Here is an 18,374-nt window from a genome sequence, read left to right as displayed (position 1 = left end):
CAAACTATTGTGAAAGAAACAAAACAGATATGCCCAGCAGTACACAAATGACAATGAAATCAGTATTACCAATAAAATAAGAAACTGGACGAATGTTACTGTTGGTGAAATCAAAGCATTTATTGCAGTTTTACTAAACATGGACTGATCAACAAACCAACACTGAAATCTTACTGGAGTACTGATATGACCCAAAATACACCCTGGTTTGGTCAAATGTTTAGTAGGAACCGGTTTGAATGCATTCATTATGTTTTTTTCATTTTGACAGACAACAGTAAATTGGCGAAAAACTCTGATCCTGATTATGACCCCACAGCAAAATTCCAACCAGCTATAACTCATGCCAACAATGTTTCACACGGCATCACTATATTCCTAACAAACAATTATCAATTGATGAAAGTTTGGTTGGGACAAAAAACTACACTAGATTACTACAGTACCTAATCAAACAAACACCATCACAAATGGGTATCAAATTGTGGGTAATTTGTGACTCCATTACAAATTATTGTTTGGGGTTTTACATGTTTATAAAGGGGCTTCATTTTCTGATGATCGAGAAGAAATTAAAAAGTATGGCTTAGGCTACTATGTTGTCATGAAACTTATGCAAATGGGAAACTATTTGAATAAAGGCTTCCATTTATTTGTTGACAACTTTTACACCAGCTTTGGACCTATACAAGACCTGTACAGAAAACAAACCTTCCTCACTGGTACCATAAGAAGAAACCGGAAGAACTTACCCAATGATGTCAAAAAGAAAATTTGCTGTTGGAGAAAAGAAATATTATAGGAGTGACTATATTTTTGACTCTAGCTTATCGTGAAAAATCATCACAGTCACGACCAGTAATACTTGTCTCGTCTGATTTCACAAGCCATAGATGTTCAGACCATGCGCACAAAATTTGGTTTTTGAAAGAAGAATAAAAAATAAACCAAAAGTCATTGATGAATATAACAGATACATGGGTGGAATTGATACAAACGACATGATGCTGTATGCTTATCTGGATGAGAGGCGTACAGTCAAGTTCTGGAAAAAAGTTGTATTCAACGTTTTTTGGACGAATGGTTCTAAATTCGTATATTCTGTATAAACTAAATTGTTTAGGTAAGCCTATGACTAGATATCAGTTTGTTGTGTCAATTATTAGAGACATAACTGAGGAATGGCTACGGATGAAGACTCACCAGTGGTACTGGTGGTGGCGGTGATGCTCCAGACAACCAGCCGGCTGCCAGCTCTTCTACTCAAACTTATGGAATATTCAAGTTTACCAGGGAAACAAGAAAAATGTTGTGCTGTATGCAGTAAAATTAGTCTTCAAAGTGGTAGTAAAATGAAGAGATCCAGAACTGCCTGTGTCAATGTAATAAAGGCTTACATGAAGTGTGCCTCACCAAACATGTTTTGTTTAGACTTGTCAGCGTTTCTGTAACATTTCTTCTGTGTGCAAAATAATTTATTTTTTAGTTTTTTAGTATGAGTAAGTTTTAGAATAGTTCTCATGAACTTTCAAACTTAATAAGACCATGAAATAACTGAGTTAGAGACAAAATATTGTTTCATTACTGCTTAATTGGCCTGTTCTCTGTCATTAAGTTATCTTTTTCTGCTTCTATATATTTTCTAATTTTTACCATTATTATTATTTTTTCCTCCTATCTCAGCCATTTATTGAAGAAAAGTATTGAAATAAGTTGCAATCTTCTAAGCAATAACTTGTAAATACATGTATCTATATGTGTGGACTGTTCTATTTTTTTTTTTTTTAGATTACATAAAAATTCCTGTAAACCAAAAAAAAAATTTGTTTTTTTTCAAAAAACTTTTTTTATTTATAGGTGTTAACAAACCTTTTTTTGATTTGCACAAAGTAAAACCTATTTTCTTATTGTTAGTCACTTCATGCAGAAAAAATTGTTGAAAAAATTATTGAAATATCTCCACTACTTTAGAATATACAATTTTTTTCCCTTTTCCCCAAACCCTTACACTTTTTAAAAATACAAGGCGGTCTTTTAGGCATAGAAAATCTGAAAACGCGCGGTCCTAAAAGGGTTAAATGATGCCATTTAAACAATTGTCCTTTTTTATACATCTAGTACATAACACTTTGTAGAACTAATTATATAACTAGAAACATTCTAGTAAAGGGAGCAAATAGTACATATGAGAACTTAATGACAAAACATGTGGAAATTATCATGAAAAATACCATTCTATCTCAGTCCGTTTATCAGACATATGATAAGCAACATTATTATAAATAACAGGCTAATTTAGATCATTATCCTTCTATGCCTACATACATACATACGATCGTGGGATATAATTTATAATTTGTAAATTTGAGAGCAACATAGATGATTAAATACTTGCATATCGGTAATCAATTTACTTTTAATGTATAATGATAAGAATAATAACAGTACATACCTCAGTTTATTATTCCTTATAAATAATAATGACTTTTTAAATATTAAGACAAGTAAATTATTTTAAAAAGGAAAGTATGACTTGCAGAACTTTACACAGAGATTGGATTGTATACATGCATGCGCTCGCGTGGACACACACTCACACGCACGCACACTTGCACACACACAAACACATACACACGCACATGCAACACACACACACGCACACGTACATGCACACACACACGTGCAAACACACACGCCCACACATACACACACACTCATGCACATATACACTCTCATTCACACTCGCGGGCGCTCACACACATATGAACTGGCAATTAAAATATTAAAACTAATTAAGTTTATTAGTCCATAAAAACAATCTTTACCGTTTGAAATTGTCTTGTATAACATTAATATTTACTACAATTCCTATCCAAAATTAGAAAAGTGGTTTCTCTCGATATCTGATCAATAAATACGAAATAGTTCTATAATGTTTCTTGTGTTTATCTCATACTATAATTATTTTTACTATGCTTTTGTACAAACAAAAAATCTCTCACATGAGATATTGAAATAAAACTAAAACCAACTGAGCTTCTACAAATTTTAATTCTAGGACATTTTCACAACAATACGTCCCAGATAAAATAGACACAACCGCGCCTATTTCACAAAATAATGAAACATTCGATATAATATATGTATCTACATACTAACAAAATAAATACTTGACTTGTATTAAGCTTAAACAGAAAAACATTTTTCTGACTTTGCAACTGTATTTACTTAAGCATACTTTTGAGAGCTACTCCCTTCAATAATGTAAACAAAACGCATATGTACGCTTTTATATGCGTATTGATAAATGCAACAGAAGAATATTACCTTATAAATAGAACTTACTTATATTGTTACTTACTTCTAATAATCAAAAATCAAATATTAACTCATACAGTTTTTATTGAAAGGATATATAGCAAAAGTTTATACTTAAGTTTAAAAGAAACTCATTGTATAATTTCAGTAAAAAACAGATAAATAAAATTCTACTTATAGAAAATCACCCCAAATTAATGTAACTCCTATGGATCAACTGAGGTCTACAATTTTAACAAGTGCCACTTAGCGTATAGTAGGTTAAGCTCGTCTTACATTAGACTGGTAGGGGGTTATCGGGTTTTCGGTACGGATTTGGCAGCTGCTGAGTAGGATGCTGCTCTCAATTCATCCAGATGTTGTTGATGTAGGATGCGAAAGGGTTTCCCCCCTTCATGTTTCTTCGCGAGAATTCGTCCGTCACTGTTCCACACTGATGACAACTTGCCTGCTTTTATGAGTTCACGCGCCCCATTAAATATGGCTCTGGTGTGAGACGTTAGATGGTCGTTCATATATACCTGGGTGGGTCAGGAAACGATGGATGCAGGTCCCTGGCAGACAGTTTCTTCACTCTTCTTCTCGCCTCCAGCCAAACATAACTCAGAACATTTCCAAATGAATGGCGAGGAGCTGCTAGGACAGAAGACCTAGTCGGTTGTTAGGTGGCAAATTACACATATATAAATATACATGCTATGTAACATACATTACATTACACAAATAAACTCAGACATACCAAGTTAGCTCTGTAATTCCTTGGTAAAAATAGTATTGTGTCGTTAGTAGAAACTACCATGATCGAATTTTACTCACTTAACAAAAATTCTGGTACCTATAATATTAATCCTTCCCACGTCGTAGACTGGGAATGGTAGACTGACCAAAATGACAAATACAGTTATATCTGATATTATAGATTATGTCTCTTGGAGAGTTTTTTATTTCACAAAAGGCCTTCAAAATGCCCGGTGCACGCTCTGTGCTTATTACGGTTGTCAAGGAAGTATTTATAAACTATCTTCACTTTGCGGCAGGCGGAAGGGAGTGCCCTTTGTCTAACTCCGACCACCTGCTCGTCAGTTCTACGTCTCCTACAGAGCCATAACCAAACATATCCGTGGCGTGCATTACTGCTTTCTCGGTTGTCACGAGTGCGCGTCTACTACGTATCTCATTATTATTCTTTGTGTGTTAGTGTTTTGATTAGAAAATATACTAATAATTAGTAGTTTATAAAACTTTTCAGTTTAATTACATTTTACAATGAAGTTTACATTTATTTAAAAAAATTAGTTTTGTATTACACTAATTTTAGGAAAAATGCCCAGTTTTATACTTTTGTTTTATTTTTAACTGTTATAATTTAGTTGTAATAAAAATTAGCTTAGAACTTAAAGAAAAAAAGAAAAAAAAAAGGGTTTTACTTGTCGTGGCGTTATAGGAAAGTTAATAGATTTATTAGTGGTGTGCGAAGGATTAATTATTATTATTAAATGAAATTTATTTTTCGTTAAGTATTATTCAATTTTATTTCATTCCAACATCAATGATTTGTACTTCTCAAAATTCATTCCTACACGCTTGAATGAATGAATATATCACATCTACATTTATTTTAAAATTTTGACCAAACCTTACCTCTCGTTTCTCTCCGTACATGAGGCAACTTGTGTTTGCAGGCAAGTGCCAGACCGGTATCTGGCACGCAGTAAGCTGGTGGAGGTTCGCGAAACACCGGAGCAACTGATTACAGGTAGCAAGTGGGACCAGCTGTCGTCTGCCATCTGGACTAAGTTCATCAACAATCAGCAGACGACCAATGATTATGTCAATAAGATGACGCTTTTCAAACATCTCTATTCTCACATAAAGGTTAGTAACGATGCTATAGGTTGTGGACTGGGTTAATAATATATCGGTAGACTTTAACAAGCGGCCTGCACTTGTTATTTGGTTGTTTTTATCCAATTGAATAATTCAATATTACAATTTTTAAACATATAATTTAAGCTTCGATTTAGTAATTTTTAATGTAAGCAATAAACAGCAAGAAGTAACTAATTGTTGGAGAATTTAAAAATGGCGATCAGTATGAAGAAATTATGTGAGATATTGCTATATACACATGTGGGTGTTTGGCTCCTGATTACCCATAGGGAGAATATTTTTCTCCATTTCACAAAATGGTTCTCACTGCTATCCAGACAAGCTGTAAGTATTGTAATGTGTTTCTAATATGTGGGCCATAGTTGGTTTAGTTATTTTGTAATGTTATTGTTAAATTTATGTTATTAAAATTGTAATATATTCTTCTTTTTAATGTAGTATACATACTGTTACATTCGATTATCATACAATCTCAAAGTTTCATAGTATATCGAATTGTTCGATAATAACAATCGAATAACAAGTAGGCCACTTATTAAAGCCTCCCCTATTTATTATAATTTACAAAAAGATAACTTTAAAGATAAATTTTCAAAATCACATTGAGGGATGTCAAATTTATTTAAATAATCAGTACTAGAAATATTGTAATATTTTCAATAGAAGCCCCATTTTTTATCCTGATGTTGATAATGACGCCATCATGATCAGAGAATGGAAATTTTGATGTACAGACAGGGGATGCCAAGAGAGAATGTTTTTTATTTTATAAATATGTTATCAAAACAACTCTTTTCTCGGGTATGAGTATTATTTAAATGATATAAGTCATGCTGTCTTAAAATATTAAGCAGTTAAGTAACAGTTGCAGTTTTTTTTTTTTTTTTTTTTTTTTTTTTGTAAAATCAAAGAAAATATTAATTTTACCTCCCAATATAATGTCACAACTGGACTTTTGTGTAATATATGACAACAATGTATTGAGAGTACATATAAAGATGTTTGGGTCACCTTTTGGAGAATGATACAGGCACTATCAAAACAAAGATGATCGACATAAGTGGCTGAGACCTCAAATTTTAATTCATCACAGAATTCACTAACTTAATGTGCAATTCTCTAGATTGAAAGATTGATTGTAGTATTCACAAGTAGTGATGTTCCCCCCTCTGATGTGGTTTTGTGTACAATATACAGCTGCGCAGAAATAATTATCAAGAAATGCTCATTTAATTTCTGCAGTTCTAAACCAATGTTCTGGTAAGCAGATTGCATGTAGACTAGAAATGTTCCTCAAGATACTTTCTAGAACTGTAATTTTGTTTTTCATAACTTGTATATTTGAAAAGAAACCACATGAAACACTTTGAGGTATTGGCTAGATGAATTTTCAGGAAGGGTGCGGAATTTTGTGATTGAGCTAGTTTTTGTTGCACTTGCACTCACACTTTCAAGCAGTAACTCTTCATTGCTAAAAATGTTTTAATCAAGACCGAAAATATATAAATTGACAATAGTATCAATAACAATTTAATGAACACAAGTTTCAGTGCTCTTTAGAGCCAAAATTGGTAATTATTTGTATTGATCTTTTCCTGAAACACTGAAATGTCCTGTATCACTACTAATCCAAATCTAAAAATTGACTGTAAAAGGTAAAATATATTTACAAAAAACTGGATTATTTTTCTTTTTAAAATAAAATGGAATTTAATCAATTGGAAGGAAGGATTAGTTGGTTGTACTTTTGTATATTTTTTACATTTTTCTTATGTTTGGGACTATTTAACCCATTGGGCTAAATGATTTTCATGGAGGTGCGTGAAACAAAACTAGCAATATTAATTTGGTTCAACATATAAAGGTTTCCTGTTATTTTTTTACAATTGAGTTTTTATTGTCTTTGATTTTTTACTGATATGTTTCAAAGAAACTTAAGCACAGTTTCCTTGCCACTTAACCCTTAGCTGGAGAAGTGGATTCTATTTTGTACCTTAGCATATTTTTTATTTGTAAATTTTTCAAACTTGTACGTTTTTATGCTGCTAACACTACACATCAGCTAACACTACAGCTTAATTGCACCTAGAGAGGACCTAGTGTTGTTTGTGATCACAAGTGCTTATACAGTATATAGTCTGTGTGAAACTTTAAAGTTGTGGGGTCCCTCACATACCATTTCACATATACATTGCCTTTTTAATAATTGTATATTTGTTTTTAAAATGACATCTTACATGCAAATGACTAACTTCTCGGACAATGTGTATGACATGTTTAGGGAAATAGAGAGCAAGTCAGAAGTATATAACACTGAAGGTGACTTAAATTATGAGAATAGTTCTCATAATATAGCATTTGATATTAATGTTTTGGATAAAGACAGAGAGGAAATGTAAGAGGTGTTATTTCAGGAAGAAATTATATATTTCTGTTTCATATTAATTGTTAAAATTGTGCTGTTGGCAGTTGTTATCCTTATTTACATATAGTGTAATTAATTGAGAAATAGTGATTTCACTTTTTAGGGGTTTCAATTCTACAAAGCTTGATGGGTGTGTAGAATGTTCGTTGACTAAAAAAAATCTTTTAGTGCAATATTTTGTGTGCCATTAATGTATGTAGAGTTGTATTTTAGCTAAGTTACAAATTTGAAAAATTCTTCTGAATTAATGAAATTTACTTTTTTTCAGTATATGTATTGTATGTATCTCTTTCTAAGTGTGCCTTCAAAATTTATCTCAATAAAGTATTCAAAAATGTATTGTAGGATATTAAATTAAATTGTAAATTTTAACATATTGTGGAGTTTAACACACATTTGCAATTCAGTATTACAATTTTTTAGTATAATTTGTTTTAATAAATAATTATGAAAATACTTGAAAAATTGAAAACAAGAGATAACGTATGATTGTTAGCTAATTATTTAAACATCCATAATCCATTTCTTACAACCACCATTTTGTTTTGAATTTTACAAGCATTCTATATCTGTTAAAATTAATGATCACAAAGTTTTCCTTTGACAAACCCTTTAGGATTATTTTACCCTCAAGGGATGATTGGTCAGAGGGGAAGAAACCTCTTCCACCAGCGGAGCTCGAATGGTACACAGACGGCTCCAAAACAAAAAGCGGCACAGGCGCTGGAATTCTGGGAGTGAGACCATGTAGGGAGCTGGTGGTTCCTATGGGTCCGTATCCGACAGTCTTTCAAGCGGAGGTCGCAGCCATTATGGAATGTGCTCGTAAGAATCTTCGTCTGCGATATAGGGGCAAGACGATTAACATTTTCACGGACAGTCAGGCAGCGCTGATGGCGCTGGATTCTTGCGCAATCAAATCCAAACTGGTTTGGGATTGCTATCAGACCGTTTCCTCCCTTGCCAGAATCAACAATGTAACCGTTTGTTGGGTTCCTGGTCATGAGGGGATTCTTGGGAACGAAAGAGCTGATGCCCTGGCCAACCAGGGCTCAGCAACAATTATGACGGGCCCTCAACCGTTCTGCGGTGTTCCAAGGTGTGAATCCTCTAGGGTTGTCTCAAAATGGATTCGCGCTGAGCATGGGAGAAGGTGGAGGTTGTATCCGGGTTTGAGAGTGAGTAGAATGGTATTACAGTCACCTTCCTCCAAGGTGGCTTCGGACCTTCTCTCATTAAACAGATCAATGTCTTCTAAGGTCATTGGTCTCATTACGGGGCATGGTCACCTGAAGAAGCATCTACACAGAGTTGGCATCCTTCAGGAGGATCCGCTCTGTGGAAGGTGTAATGAGCAGGAGGAGACTGCTGAGCACCTGCTCTTTGATTGCCCTGCAATAGCAAGATAGCGGTATGCCATCTTTGGTAGCCTGGACAGGGGTGGTGAATTTTCCCAAGAGGACTTGATAGGTTGTTTTCGGCGGTTTGTTGAACTGCTGAAGTTGTAGACTGGTAGGCCTCATGGTGTTTCCGGGGTGCGCAAAAAGCCCTTGAGGCTTAAGTGCATGGCAGTAGGCTGCCCCAGGAAAAAAAAAAAAAAAATCACAAATCATTAGTATAAGGGGCCGTTCAAGTATTACGTAAGCAGATTTATTGCAATTATTTACCCCCCCATCCCCCTTGTCAGCAAAAGTAAGCAAAGCTCTTACCCCCTCCCCCCATGCTTACGTAAACATTTGTCAATTAATGTATTGTTTTTTTAATTTTATAACGTTATAATTATAATTTGAAAAATAAGAAGATTTAGGATAGAGATTATGTTTTACTAAAACGGTATTCAACATAGAGTAAAGGATAAAAATATTATATCTTACTAACATAACAAACTTTATTTTAAATTTTTGGTACATATATTAAATTCAAATTAACAGTCTTCAGTCCATGAAACCCGAATCCATGATTCTAAGTTTTCGATGACATTGGATTGCTTCGATTGCTGCTCAGTGTTGTGAGTCTGCTCGCTTTCATCCGATTTTGGAATGTCTACGTCATTCTCATCGAGCCATTCAACATCATGGTGCTCTAAATTTTGAATAATGCACATCAGTTCATTAGCACGACGAGCAGCGACTCTTACAGGTCTAACTTTCCTATCAGTGTGCGTGTTTACTTTCTTATGGATCTTTTCGATGTGACGATTTAGTGACTTGACGGAAGCATGATAAAGACCACACGTTTTGCATGTTCGACTTGATAGCCTCAATTGTACCGTCGGACAAAAATAATCGTATGGCATTTGCAGGAAATCTTTGAGTGAAGCACTTAAGCGTAGAGCTAAATTGACTGGAAGATTAAGAAATTGCCCTCCTTCATCTAAAACCATGTCATCAACTGTTTGTTTTACTTTTACAGGTGGTGGAAGAAACCTGTTGTCTAGTAATCTAAATAGGCCACTTCTTGGACGACAGCATTCTGTATTTCTACATTTTACAATTTGGAGCAAGTATTGGCTTTCACGCACATGTTCTGAATACCATTTAATGTCTGGAAAATCAGGAAGATCTTGTTCACCTGCCCCAACATATTTTGCATTAACATTATAGCCATCAATTTCCATTGAACTCCATACTTCAGCTAATACATTTCCTGCAAATTCGAAATTAGATCTTTCTAAATGTTCATCAATTGTAACGCCACGTTCATCCAAATGAGACCCAAAATAGTCATGAGGCAATATTAAACCAGCCAGTTCCCGACTAAGAGGAGCCATTCTGCGCTCTACTCTGTTATACGCACTTCTTCCGGGAGCATTGGTAGCTAAAAACAATGCATCGAGATCATGTCGATTAAAGTGTTGTATAGTAAACCCTATGACTTTTTGATAACACGGATTTTCATCTGGCCCTCCATCAACCGTCATGATTACCACTGGTTTTACTAGTCCATGGTCAGTATTAGCTAATGGTCGAAACTCTTCAAGTTCGAGAAGTGTCTCGAAATCCTGAGCATGAGTATTAGCAGTAGATAAACTATGCTTTCCACTTCGAATAGCGATGTATGTTGGTCCAGAATATCCAACGGCTTGCGGTTGTCCTAGCATATTGGAAGTGATTTTGAAACCAGCATAAACAGATGGTATTAATTTATGACGCTCAGCGATTACCCAATCGTGATCAGGCAATTTGATTCTATATTCCATGTGCATTAGAAGAGGTGCTTGCTTATTTGCCGCAGTTACGCCAATAGGGACTCGAGCTTTATCATCTTGAGATATGAAAAATACTTGATCTGGTCCTAGTATGGATGCTATGTTCTCTAAATAATGGATTGATGTTTCTACTTGCTACTTGGAACTTGCTATCTAAGTGGCTCTTGTGGTGATCAGTTTGAGCCAGAATGAGCTAAACAGGGACTGTCAATACATGTCTTCGTCCCTCTGCAGAATTAGATTTTCTGGGAATCAACGAAGATATGTCCCACTGCGACTAATGTCAAATCCCATTTTACGTAATTCTTGTGTGAGTTCATCAGGAGTTTTTACGCTGCGAATTGATTCCGTTCGTCTTCTATCATCTGCTGCACTCCCAAATAAAGCTATATCCGCGATTGTTTTCAATAGTAAAGGTTGATTGCTTTCAAGATTAGGACGTCCCACTGAATCCCTCAGAGATAGTCTTTTTTTCATTTCTGGATTTTCATGACAAATATCTTCTAACTTTCTTTTTATACCATCCCTGTTTCTTCTGGGCAACTGCGTTTTGAACCTTCCTGTTTAAAGACTGTTTTGCTGTTTTTATTTCCTCGCGCAACTTAATGATCTGTTTATCAACTTCAGCACGGCTTGGCATAGTATCTCTGGCAGAATACAAAGCATTCAGATTTTTTTCGAGTAGAGCAATCTTATTTTTCATAGCTTCCTGAGAAGGTTTTGGTCTCTGTTTATCTGTATTTTTATTAATTTCGCATTGCTGTTGTGATTCATTACCGGTTTTTATTTTATCTTCTTCCTGTTTTTTAATATTTGAAGCTGGCTGTGTAATTTGTGTTTTTTCTGCAGGTTTACAGGTTGCCTAAAAATAAAAACTTTCTATGGGTTCTGCTAAAGATTCTCTTATTAAGCTACATAAATACAACGTATGGCAATATATATGGTAAATACAAAACCCTATGGCTTTAAATCTAATATCTTTAAACGAGCAATTCGTTCCGATCACAAAATACAGGGTGTTATACTCTATTCAAGTAGGTATTTAAAAGAATGTAAACAATCTTGATATGTCTTTTTATTGAAATATGCAATTATAAAATCAGATATTTGTAAAGGTGCGTACAGACATCGCGAGGCTTGCGCCGCGAATGGTTCGTCTCGCATACATCAACCTGAGGCATGCTACGGCACATGTATACGTGCGAACCATTCGCGGCGGACGCCTCACGATGTCTGTACGCACCTTTATGTACTTACAGAAAAGCAATTTTAATATTTGTTGAGTTTTTAAATGAATTGCAACAGATTTTACACAGTTTACAATTTTAAACCACATATTTCAATAAAAAGACATATAAAGATTGTTTACATTCTGTTAAATACCTATTTGAATAGAGTATAGTTTTCTGTAGGTATATATATATATGTATAAAACTAACATCCTGTATTTTGTGACCAATTGACGGAATCAATTATAAGAAATAAATCTATATAATGAATATTACCTCTATACTTTAAGATAGGCCATAATATTTTCTAATTAGCAAAGAGAAACTTTTTGGCGATTTCTAATATTTCTAGTAGGTATTCATAGGTACCTAAAATGATTTCGTCACTCACCTTAGAAAAAAAATGTAGTAGATTGGATTTATTCTTAGTCGCCGCTTGCAATTCTTCTTCAATTCTCTTAGATACAATAATATCTAGTTCCTTGTCGGATTTTGCTTGTAATTTTTAATTTCGCCACACTTCGTTAACTAACTTTTGTACATTTTGTACTTTCGTACTTGTATGAGATTTTTTAAAACTTTCAAACAATTTTTGGTATAACTTGGATTTGTCTATTTGAAACGACATCTTATTTAAACATTAAACTTTGGCTAATGGAATGAATGGTAACACAAATGTTAACTTGCTTTACTATGCTTACAATATGTCTACTCGCTATAGCATCCAAACGAAACAATACACTGATAGAGGAAATTTAGACAAGTGAACAGCGCGCGGTAATTCCCTTACTCGGTTCTAACGCGAGTAGGGGAATTACCGCGCACTGTTCACTAAACGTATGTATTACTTGTGGGAATCCCCGAAAATGCGTTTTGTTTTCAAGCAAAGACAATGTGTGGGTTGCCATTCGTGTAAAAAAGAAAATAACTACCGATGACGTAATCATCATCTAGACTCCCCTACCCCCCATGTCATCCAAAATAAGCAAAGCAAAGACCCCCCCGCCCCCCCATAGTGCTTACGTAATACTTGAACGACCCCTAATCTGAAGTGGATTATGAATGTAGAGGAAGTTATTTATGTATTTTTTTAAAAACACCCATTTAAAAAATATGTTAAATATGTTATTAAGTGCGGCTCTATTGTATACCTGATTGTTACAATATTACCACCACTGTCACTTGACCACTTTCTGCTCCAAAATGTTCACTGTTGGCAATACTTCTTTATGTTTCTGTCTATAAACATTACATTGTATTTCTGTGATAATGCACCTGTATTGTGTACCTTGTACTTCATGTGCCAAACATCATAATTTGTCACGTCCAAATAATAAAATACTAATTACTTGCTTCATACATTTTATACTGTGATTTTTCTAATTTTTCTTATTTTAGTATAAAAGTACAGAGCAAATTGAAGATGTAACCATTCCCTAAATATTCTTCGGTGCTCACAGAATCTCTTATAGAACTATGTTAATTAAAAGAACTTGTATTCTAAGGATGTGAACAGTATTTTTGATATTTTAGTCCACTTTTGGCTTTTATTGCAGAAGACATTGCTTACTAGTCAGTAGGGATGATTAACTCTTATAGAACTATATACCTCAAAAGAAAAAGAAAAGATTTTACATACACATCACCTACCCATATAGTCTGAAATAATATTGAATCTTCTATAAAAACAATATAGTATCTCTTATAGCATATCTGACACTGGGAATGGGTGTTTCAGGTGTGCCTGCGCTACAGTGTGTTTGTGGTTGGTTCTACCTTCAATGGTTTTGGTACCAGCTCGAGTGATCTGGATCTGTGCCTTGTGATCCGTAACCAGCAGTTATTAGACCTCAGAGCAGATGCCATCCATCACCTGATTAATACTCTGCAACTCTTCTCTCGCATCAGTCAGTATCCCCTTTATTCGTTCTTACTTCAAAATGTATATTGATTAGGAGTTCCACGAGGAACTATCATTGAACCACTGCTTTTTATCATGTGTGTAATGTAATAAACTGTTATTCTCGACTTTTGAGGAAGGATATCTAATATTATTTCTTTTCAACATAAATTGTGTGGTAAATGAGCCAAATTATTTGTGATGGAAATCGTTAAGAATTGAAATGTTTTACAGATTGCTTTTTACCAGAGTTTCAGATTAATAGTAAAACAATATTTTCCTTTAAAAGCCTGTGCTTTTATGTCTGATTCTTAATTAGGGGTTCACAAGTGTATATATATATATATATTACCATTGAATGCATTACCGGGTCTAAACATGACCCATTTTCTTAGAAACTGTACATGATGCAAGCCAATTTTAAAATGTATTACCCCCCATATGAAATACATATTTTTCCTAGATGCCTTCCAAAATATTACAAAACAAACATATCTGTATTATTAACTATAATAAGTTTATAAACACTGTTATTGTTAGAAATTTGCCCATTTTCTTAAGGTCTAAATTGTTTTAACAAACCTTCACACTTGATGCTGATTATATCAATAAAATATAATTATGTAAAGAATATTTGGTAACAAATTTCAAAACTTATTCTTATTAGTTCTTGTAATGACTGGAATATATTTCAATACATGATTTTTAGGAAATGGCCTGTAAATACAAAGTTACAAGCAACATTTACTTGTAAGATTACTGTCATTACCTTTCAGTAAAAAAATCATATCATCTATTAATTGTCAGGATCTTCAAATCTACTTCCTTTACATAATTTATTATTACTATTTTATATATTTTAGTACCTTATTATTTATTGTTTTAGTATAAACAGAGTTAATGGAAAATAATGAACAAACATTATATGTAGTGTTTTATTGAACTATATCTTAAAACATTATGCTAGATATAAATTTTTATTTCATACTTTTTTATTAACATTCTTTGTTGACAGGTGTTAAGAAATATCATCGTTCTTAACTCTTAAGATGATATTTTTATTGTGTCGTCGTAGTATTTATTTCGTAAATTGGTTATAAAAAATGCTGAGTCTGTTCTGATTGTTAGTTTTAATTCAATTCTTATTATTGAAATGAGTTTAGATATCTATTATATAAAAATGAAACTGTTCGTGTGTAACAGCATCACTCACAAACGGCTGGACGGATTCGCCTAATTTTTTTTTTAATTTGTTCGTCTTGATCTGTAGAAGGTTATAGGATACTTTTTATCCCTTTCCCGATTCAGGATTCCGCCCCACTGGTTACAGAAATACCCGTAAGAAATGCATTGCAGCAAACATATGTTATTAAGTGAAAGAGTCTTTTCAAATTTTTAATCAGCTGTTCTTTGTAAACATATATAATGCGACAAAAAATATATTTATATATAATTTAATTACTACACTTATAGTTTTAAAGCATAGAGTAAGCTTAAGAGAAACGACAAATTTTGTTTAAACTGTTTCTGCAATCACTGTTAAACATAGACTTTACTATCCAGATAATACAATTCAAATTTGACGTAAAAATTCACCTTTAACTGCAATATTTATTTAATATAAACCATGCTCATGCTTGATCAGAAGAGCAATGCAAATATCATAATTAATATCTTACGTTGGCTACAAATATAAAGAATGTTATAAAATCAACCTTAGTTGTTTTTTTTTGACAGAAGTATCAGGAATGTGGTACATACCTTCATAATGCGCCCAAGAAGCTCACGAAGGAACGACTATCAATTATCTCAGCAATGTTTAGAATGTGATAGAAAATGAATAAGTGAATATAGTGTACTGTTTTCAACGGGAAATTGCGTGCGAAGCCGCAGGAAACTTATTGAAATGCGCAGCGAAGCGCGCCGGGTCCGCTAGTATTATATATTTGTGATTGTAAAGGATCCACTCAAATTTTTCAAAGAAAACATAATCCAGTTGTAATCACAAAGCAATTATCAAAGTACAGGAAGAACATGTGCGAGAACACTATGATAAGTGTTAGTAACAATTTTCCAATAATTATTGTTATTTAACTTTTTTTAAATTTCTGTACTGTCTAAATTCAATTGAAAATACATGATACAACATGATATATTATTCACAGTTAATGGTCCATGTTGTTGCAGACTGTACAGGAACAGAGTTCCAGAAGCGGGAGCTGATTGAAGTGAAAGTGCCACTGCTTAAGATCCACCACAGTTTTGGTGTGGGTGTGAATATCAACTGTAACAACTCGGTGAAAAACATGGTAAATCATGATTTATGGATTCACAATTAGTGGCCCATGTTGTTGCAGACTATACAGGAACAGAGTTCCAGAAGCTGGAGCTGATTGAGGCGAAAGTGCCACTGCTTAAGTTCCACCACAGTCTTGGTGTGGATGTGGACGTCAACTGTAACAATTCAGTGGGCATCCGTAACACTCACCTGCTGCACTGCTACTCCATGGGTCAGTCTCAAAATAGAATGGTCACTAAGAAATATACAATTCGTAACCATAGATGCATGATATCTTTACTATTAGTTTCTGGTTCCAGCAATATTAGTGACTTGAGAGCTCGTTTTATTCATACTAACACATTTTTGGTACTTCTACTTGATATCTGTTGGTCATCTGAGTTTTTTTATTTTTAAATGGTTGGATTGTATTAGCCTGCAGCACATACTTTGGTAATATTTCAGGATGGCCACCCAACCAGAAATAAGCCGGAAATTTAATGGACAGGGAATAAGCCACGGATAAAGAACTATTTTTCCATCTCCAAGAGCTGATGAAATAATTTGATAGCTTCTTGATTTAAAGACTGAATAATCTCAAATTATCATATTTTATGCAATGTGGTCCATGAAATTTTGAATTAAGCTTGATTTATGTTAATGAGCTCCATCGGAGCACCAGTTGAAGCAAGGTTGTCTCCACTAGTGTAGTGCAGCTTATCTTGGTTAGTTCTACTCCTGTGTCGTGACAAGCTTTCCAAATACATAAAAATACATATAACAATTAAAGTTGGCCGACAGATTGTCTCAGGCCTTGATCACTATACAAGCGGTAAAGAGGCAGAGTTAAGTTGCCGCTCTAACGCTAACCACCCTTATTTTTTACCACTTGTATCGTGGCTGAGTACTTCGATGATTTATGAATGATTGCTCCTCACATACACTTTTCAATTGGTCTTTAGATTACATAGGTTCAAATATAGAAAGTGTTGTTATATTTTGAAATCATGTCGCAACCAAACCTCGACTGAATTAGGTGTGTTTACATTGGCAAAAATTTGTGCCAATAGTTTTGTGTCCAATAGTAAAAAAATCACTAGTCTAAATGGGTGCAAGAGCTCACGCGAGCACTGCTGCAACCAGTGTCGGACAATTGTTTGCAAGAACTGAAGAGTACTGTCTGCTATTAAAATTTGTATTATAAACATTCCCAAGACTTCACTGCCATGTGTAAACAGACTTTGTATTGATTCATGCAACAACCAGTGGTACAAATCTATCAAGTACTTGCAACAGTTTTCTCAAGTAAAATGGTTATCATGTTCGAGGAGTTGCACAAATTCTCTCGCAGTGCAGTTTTTTTTTTTTTTTTTTTTTTTTCAGAGCAGCATTGGTTTGACGACGGCTGGCAATCCAATCAGTCCTTCAATTAACTATACATCTAAACGACTTCTCCGCACATATGGCAATGGTTGATTCTATTCTTGCATTATCTTTAAGGCAAACACAAAATATTTAAGAACCATTCATACATTGATAATGTTAATTGTGCTCATATGCTGGGTGCTACCATGGAAGGTACTGTTCTGTACTGGTGTCTAGGTACTTATTCTACAGATTGTGAAACTAACCGTACTTTGTTAATTTTCGTAGCAAATAACTTTTTTGATGCATTCTTCATGTATTGGCTGGCAGTGGGATATATTCGGAGTCACGATACTTATGAGGGACTTTAACTTGGGTGAGCCACCAACGATAAGAATATGGAAAAGCGTACTTTATGTATGAATTTTGGGCTCCAGTAAAACATGCGTGAATACATTTTTATAATATCTCTAGATTTTTTATTAGAGATAGATCATTTCCGATACTTTTCACTTGATTCCAATACCACCAGAAGTGCTTAAAATACACTTAGAAAATCATGATTTTACAATATTACAACTAGTAATATGAAGAAGCTTAATCTCGAATCCAAATAAGTCTATTCATGGACAACAACTGATCAGCAGTATACTAATTACTGTTTACTAAAACATTATTGTACTATCTGTGTGAAAAAGTCTAGATACATAACCAAATTAACAAATTACCGTAGTTTAACTAATAATATTTTAGTTAGAATT

The 18,374-nt window shown here is 34.0% G+C and overlaps 1 protein-coding gene across 3 annotated transcripts in view; it reads left to right on the top strand.

Annotated features, from left to right (window-relative positions):
* Nucleotides 1–18,374, top strand: part of LOC124365878 (poly(A) RNA polymerase gld-2 homolog A-like) — a 75,933-nt gene that overhangs the window by 37,085 nt on the left and 20,474 nt on the right. For all 3 annotated transcript variants that reach the window (XM_046821976.1, XM_046821977.1, XM_046821978.1), the window contains 3 exons: nucleotides 5,001–5,193; nucleotides 13,809–13,977; nucleotides 16,328–16,480. In XM_046821976.1, the coding sequence (XP_046677932.1) occupies nucleotides 5,001–5,193; nucleotides 13,809–13,977; nucleotides 16,328–16,480 (515 nt within the window). The remainder of the gene's footprint in view (nucleotides 1–5,000; nucleotides 5,194–13,808; nucleotides 13,978–16,327; nucleotides 16,481–18,374) is intronic.

The sequence above is a fragment of the Homalodisca vitripennis genome, chromosome 7 (genome assembly GCF_021130785.1).
Source record: "Homalodisca vitripennis isolate AUS2020 chromosome 7, UT_GWSS_2.1, whole genome shotgun sequence".
In the NCBI taxonomy this organism is placed as follows: domain Eukaryota; kingdom Metazoa; phylum Arthropoda; class Insecta; order Hemiptera; family Cicadellidae; genus Homalodisca; species Homalodisca vitripennis.
The sequence above is the reverse complement of the archived record's forward strand: the minus strand, read 5'-3'. Positions and strand labels throughout refer to the sequence as shown.